Raw genomic sequence first — 6,000 nt, forward strand, 5'->3', positions numbered from 1 at the left:
TAGTGCTCTATATGAGCATAAAAGTCGGTCCATACAGATCAAATGGTAGGATCTGGCCCTGAATTTTTAAATTTCCTGACTCTGGCCCCAGGCCTACAGAGATTTATGCATATGAGCAGTCCCACTGAAGTCAACAGAATTACTCATGTGAATATAGTTAAGTACAAACATAAATTTTTCCAAGACTGCAGATTTTGGTACTTTTAACTGTCAAACTTTAATGGTGCATAAACATACATTAAATGCCTACTTGTACTATTTGATTACCCAACTCACATGGTTTTATTTTTATTTTAATATTTTAATGATTATTATATATAATGTGATGTTAGGGTTCCCAGAGCTTTTACTTAATTAGGCTTTATCTAATTACAAATCTAAATAAATACAAAAAGTTGTGAATTTACATGGTACTGTGACAGTACTAAGTTAACTGAAGGTACCTCCGTTTGTATTAAAGGTTGCTTGATTAACGTTTTAGGTTAATTAGATGAGATTAAAAGATAATTGGTTCTATCCCAGATGAAATGGCACTAAGTGCTCCATCTGTAGTATAAAATGAAACAGGTTAGTGTTCAGCTTCCAGCCACATTCTAACTTTTTTTTCTTATCACTGTGAACAGAAAACATTGTTATAAAACAGTGTATTGGAAAGGTGCTGTAGCCTAGGTCTACAGGTACAGTTATACAGCAATATTGCAGCAGGAAGCAGTCCATTTATGTTTAATTTTAGATCTTTTACATCCAACTCTGCAACTGCCATCTCTAATTTATATTTTTATGCCTTAAAAAATCATTTTTGCGCCAGAAGAGGACAAACACACTAGCATGCAAACCTCTTCCATAGATAATCTGAGGAAGAAAAAGCTCTTCACCTATCAGTTTGTAAGAGCAGTTAGTTTTATGCCTGGGAATAGCTAATACATTTAATAAACTGAAGGAGTATGTTGTCATTCAATTGTTGCTTATATAAGTTAATATTTAGATCTAGATGACTCCACCACTTCAGTTTGTAGTCGAATCCCATCTCTTCACTTCTCTCTGTAATATACCTCCTTACGTTCTTCTGACATGTTCTCCCTTAATTTAAACCTGTCCCCTAACTCTGGTTTGTCCAACTAGCTCAAATAGGTCATAGTTAATTTTATAAAAACCATTAGCTACTTTACATACTTCTACCATATAACCTCAATCACATTTGCATCCAAGTACAACTAATTTTGTCTTTCTCCCCAGAAGAAATCCATCCATTTCTTTTATCATTTTAGTTTCACTATGCTCTCTTCTCCAATATAACCATTCAAAAAAATCACATACAAATTTTTCATGAGAATTATGCTAGCAGATGCTCAACAGTGCTCTGTACTCCTCATGCTCTTCCTGAACATGAGAGTTTAATTTCTGAAACTCAGTGAAAAGCCAATAAATGCAGAGATACGGCTCCCCCACTTCTCCCTTACAGCAGCATCACAGTTAAAAAATATCACAATGATAAAAAAAACAAGAAATGTAGACATGAAATGACATTTCACACGCAGCACAAGTATAACTCTGCTCCCAAAAAGATACCAATAGGAACTGGGAACACCACAGTCCATTGCCCCTTCCTAACCAAACCTGCCATTTTCAATGTGTCCATCACTCCAAATCAGGACCGTTCTTCATACACTCCAGTGGGACCCTCAGTATGATTGAGTAACATCACTGATCTGAGGAATAATTGCTGCTGACTGTAATGTTAAAGTAGCACTTTTTCCATAGGGACAACAAAGGCACATCGCTAACACCACGATGAATGACAATGAAACCAATTCTTTATTTCACATGGTCAAACAATGTATTTTTCCCTAATCTCATTCTTGGAAATGGTGGAAGCATTTAGGCTGAATCACATACACACACCCCCAGCATGGGACATAAGCAACTGAAAACAGGGAAGCATCAGGCAACTTTAAGTATAGATGGTGCTACCAGCTCCAGCTATAATAATTTACCCCTAATAACACAAATCTTTTCATACACACCAACATCTTACTATTATTCTTTAATACAGTAGACTATCTGACTTCTTAAATGTACTGTACCCTATCAGCCTATTCTCTAGGCAGGGAAATGATGGCACATGTGGTCATAATACTGTATCTATCTGGATAGCCCCTTCATCTTATTCTTTTTTTGATTTATCCAAAACTTTCTGTAGCCTCTGTAGTGTCGGTCCATTTCTATTGTGTAGCTTTGTCCTTTTTTATTATTATTATTATTATATGCTATTCATGGCCAAGACTATGGCTTCCTATATATTTGTAGAGCACCTAGTATATTTTGTGTGCTCTTGTAGCACAAATAAGCAGTAAATAATATTCGCTTGTTATTCCTGTAATTTATTTCTCCAACAAAATTCAGATCAAATGCAGCATATGTTTTTTAGTGAAATTTTTCCCCCCAGTGCCTGCAACTACACTTAGGCACACGCACCCAGACCCACAAAGCTATTTCCTAATGGAAGTTAGGAGTCTGAACAGCTTTGTGTATCTGAGCCAAAATGGCCAAGTGATTTACCAAGGTCATACTGTGATCTGTGGGGATTAGAACTGGGACCCTGCTAGAATTCTGTGATACTCTAACCATACTACAGGGTTTCTCACTAGTATTTATTAACAAAAACAAAATAATGAAAACACAAGACCAAGAATGATTTTATAGAAGACCAAAACAAAACAGAAAACACAGTTACAGCAGGTGTTATGCATGAAGGTATTAATTGTTATTGCAGCACCTAGTGCTTATTAATCCCAGCCAAAACAATCTCCTAACCAGTTGCAGAAAGGGAAAGAATTTAAAAGTGATTCCGGGATGGAGAGAGAAGAAAATTAGTGGTGCTGGCTCAGTCACTTAGCTTACTACGCATGGAAAAGTGCTAGAGCACTAGATTTCTCTCTAGGCAATTCCCAAAAGTCTAGCTAGCTACCAATATCCAATAGTTGTATTAGCATATCAAAAATTTTGTGAAGGCTGTTGCTTATTCATCTGCAGTACATGCCTTTTGCTTTATTTAAGGTAGGTTGAAATCCATAGACAAAGCCCATAGCATATTTAACCATTATTTCCCTTTCTGCAGTTCTACTCCATCCCACCTCCTTACATTCTTATGTCTCTGACCTTCCCTTCCACTTTTTCATACTCTGGCAGTGGTTCTGAATGTAGAGATTATATTCCAGGGAGAGTCAAATTAGGCTTTTACACCTTCAGGCACTAAGATTAATATCAAGTGTCTGGATTTCAGACCATTTCAGTACATATGCATATCAGGTATTTCAATTGTGGCTCATTTCTGATACAAGACTTTTTACTGAGCATCTCATCTGTTCAATAAATCAATCCCCAAACTTTACCCTTAATTTATGATTTATTAGACAAAAAAGTTAAGACAGCACTCAGAAGTCTATTAGGGAAAAGACGCTAAAAGCGAGTCATTTCCTTATCCCAACATGAAATTTTTGGTGGCACCATAGTCAGTCTTGTTTAGAACAAAATAAAACATATGAACAGAGAGCACTTTCTTGGCTGTACTACTGTGTCTGCTAGTCCATTTACAAAAAAACAAATTTTCTGTTTGCTGATGGGCAGAGTACAAGTAATGTATTAGAATCACATTTCATTGATTTTAAGTTTTCATCACATGAAAACTTATTTCCTGATATTGTTTTTTAAAAGTTTAGTAGCATATAGTTAATCACATTTGAAAAATACTTTGTTTATATCTGTACTTTAGATTGTTACTGATCATCCAGATTATTTGGTTAAAAACAGTCTATATTTTTCTACTTCACATCTGAATTCTACAAAAGTAAGAAAAAATGTTTCTGTCACTAATATCTGCTTACAGTGCTTCTTTTTAATAGGGAAAATGTTGATCAAGATGACAATTCTGTGAGGCATACAAATGTTTGTAGGAGATTATATAACATGTTTTTCTGAATGAGGCTGCAGCATATTACCATGTCAATGAAAAAGGAGAATAAAACTATAGCAACTGAGAAAACAGGACCCGCTCTTCCAGGATTTCATTCACCAGCCATAGATAAGACTCTTGGTCCCAATTTAAAAAAAAAATGGTATATTAATAGGTGGTCTAATCAAGATTTTTCACTAACACAGACAACCTGCAGCATCTTTTTTAGATGCAATCCATTTCCGTTTCTCTTAAGGAGCTGGCTTTCTGTGCTAAACAGAACTAACAGCAAAATCAGATATAAAACTAGAATGGACAAAGCATTTAAAAACACATTGTAGTAAACCATGCGCTGGCAAGGAGATGGATTTAAGTGACTCAGTAGGTCTTAAACATCTCTAGCTTTCACTTTTTTGGGGGGGAGGGGGCCATCAGCAGGAAACAACTCATTCACTCATTGACACAGCTGACAGGGGCAAATCCTATCCATCACCCATCGTCATTTACTCCAGTGGCACAAGGTTCGCCCACACAAGCAGCAAGAATGAATAAATTATTTTGAACAGGTTTTTTTAAACTAACCAACCAAAAAAAAAAAAAAAACCACCTCTAAAAAAACCATACGCTGGCTCTTCTGCCTTCTTCCCTCGAGCCCCCTAACCCCGATTTCTTAACTTTCGGGGTAGCAAGAGAGAGCGACCAAGATGAGTTGCAGCTGCTAAGATGCTGTCTAGGCAGGGTACACGATAAAGGTGGTTCAGGAAAGTTAGAGAAGGTGGGTGAGGTAATCTCTCCCATTGCACTAACTTCTGCTGGTGGGAGAGACAAGCTCGGACCGTCAGTGCTTCGTGGTTAGTTTTTAAAAACCTCACACCCCTCGAGCAAGCGCCTGAACTGAAACCCTGCAGCTAGCGGGGGAGGCAGAAAGCTGGGGGGAGGCGGGCCGTCTAATGCACTTCGCTGCCGGGGTTTGCCCGGGCTACTTCCGTGACAGAAGCCAGCCCTAGAGCCGGGGGGGCACCAATCCCTCCCCACCCCAATGTCGGTCCCACACCCCCTCTCCCAGAAGCTGAGCCCGTTTGAGCGGGGCCCGCAGCGCAGCGCAGCGAGCCCCCGGGCAGGGCTCTCCTCACCGCTCGGGCTGCGGCTGGGCGCTCTCCTCGTCCTCCTCCTCCATGGCTCGGCGGCGGCTCCTCTCCCCGGCCTGCGCCGCGACTCCCCAGCAGGAGCCGTCACGCGGCTGCTGCTGCCTCCTACCTGACAAACCAGCAGCCGCTGAAGGCAGCGCCAGGAGCTCCAGGCAGCAGCTCCACAGCGCCCTGCTCCTCACCATGGTGGCGCCTGCGCGGCGCCGGCCGGCGGCCCGGCTCCCCCTCCCGGGAGCCATCACCTACCCGACCCCCCCGCCGAGCTCAGGGAGCTCGCAGGACCCGCTACCGCCGCCTCCCTGCGCCGCGGCCATCTTGGTAAAGGGCAAGGCATCCAGCCCGCCGCTGGACCAGCGCTCAGTGAGGTGGGGCAAGGCTTTGTGATGTGTCAGGGCTGCTCCGACATCGCCCGGAGCACCCAGCGCCTGCCCCAGGAACCAGGAGCCCCTGGGACAAGGCCAGGTTCCAGCGAGGGGCCCGTGGGAATCTGAGTGGGGGGAGGCGCAGCCCCAGTCTGGCCCCCCAATGGGGGCCCAAGGAAGTGCCCTTGGTGAGGATGAAAGCAGCCTGCCTGGGCTGCAGGCCCGGGGCCCGGAATGGGGTCCAGTCCAGCAGCAAATCACAAAGCTCGGCAAAGCCGCTGGGGGGGTGACAGACAGGCAGGCCCCGGGCAAGAGGTGCAGTACACTCCAAAGTCCCCTCATGATCCCAGGGCCGGATTAACTCTCCTGTGGGCCCACGGCTAGTAGATTTTATGGAGCCCCTGGGGGTTTGGAGTGGGAGTGCGGACTCAGGGCTGGGGCAGAGGGTTGGGGTATGGGAGGGGGTGCAGCTCCAGTGGGGGGTGGGCTCTGGGGTGGGGCCAAGGATGAGACAGGGGGTTGGGGTGCAGGTGTGGGG

The 6,000-nt window shown here is 43.0% G+C and overlaps 1 protein-coding gene across 2 annotated transcripts in view; it reads right to left on the minus strand.

Moving 5' to 3' along the window:
* The window catches only part of NAPEPLD (N-acyl phosphatidylethanolamine phospholipase D), a 30,029-nt gene extending 24,307 nt beyond the window's left edge, over positions 1–5,722 (minus strand). The window contains exon 1 of one of the 2 annotated variants that reach the window (XM_054017765.1): positions 5,086–5,722. In XM_054017765.1, the coding sequence (XP_053873740.1) occupies positions 5,086–5,339 (254 nt within the window). In that variant the 5' untranslated portion in view covers positions 5,340–5,722. The remainder of the gene's footprint in view (positions 1–5,085) is intronic. The other variant, XM_054017774.1, reaches the window with a different exon arrangement.
* Positions 5,723–6,000: the final 278 nt, after the last annotated feature.

This window comes from Malaclemys terrapin, chromosome 1 (assembly GCF_027887155.1).
Source record: "Malaclemys terrapin pileata isolate rMalTer1 chromosome 1, rMalTer1.hap1, whole genome shotgun sequence".
NCBI lineage: Eukaryota > Metazoa > Chordata > Testudines > Emydidae > Malaclemys > Malaclemys terrapin.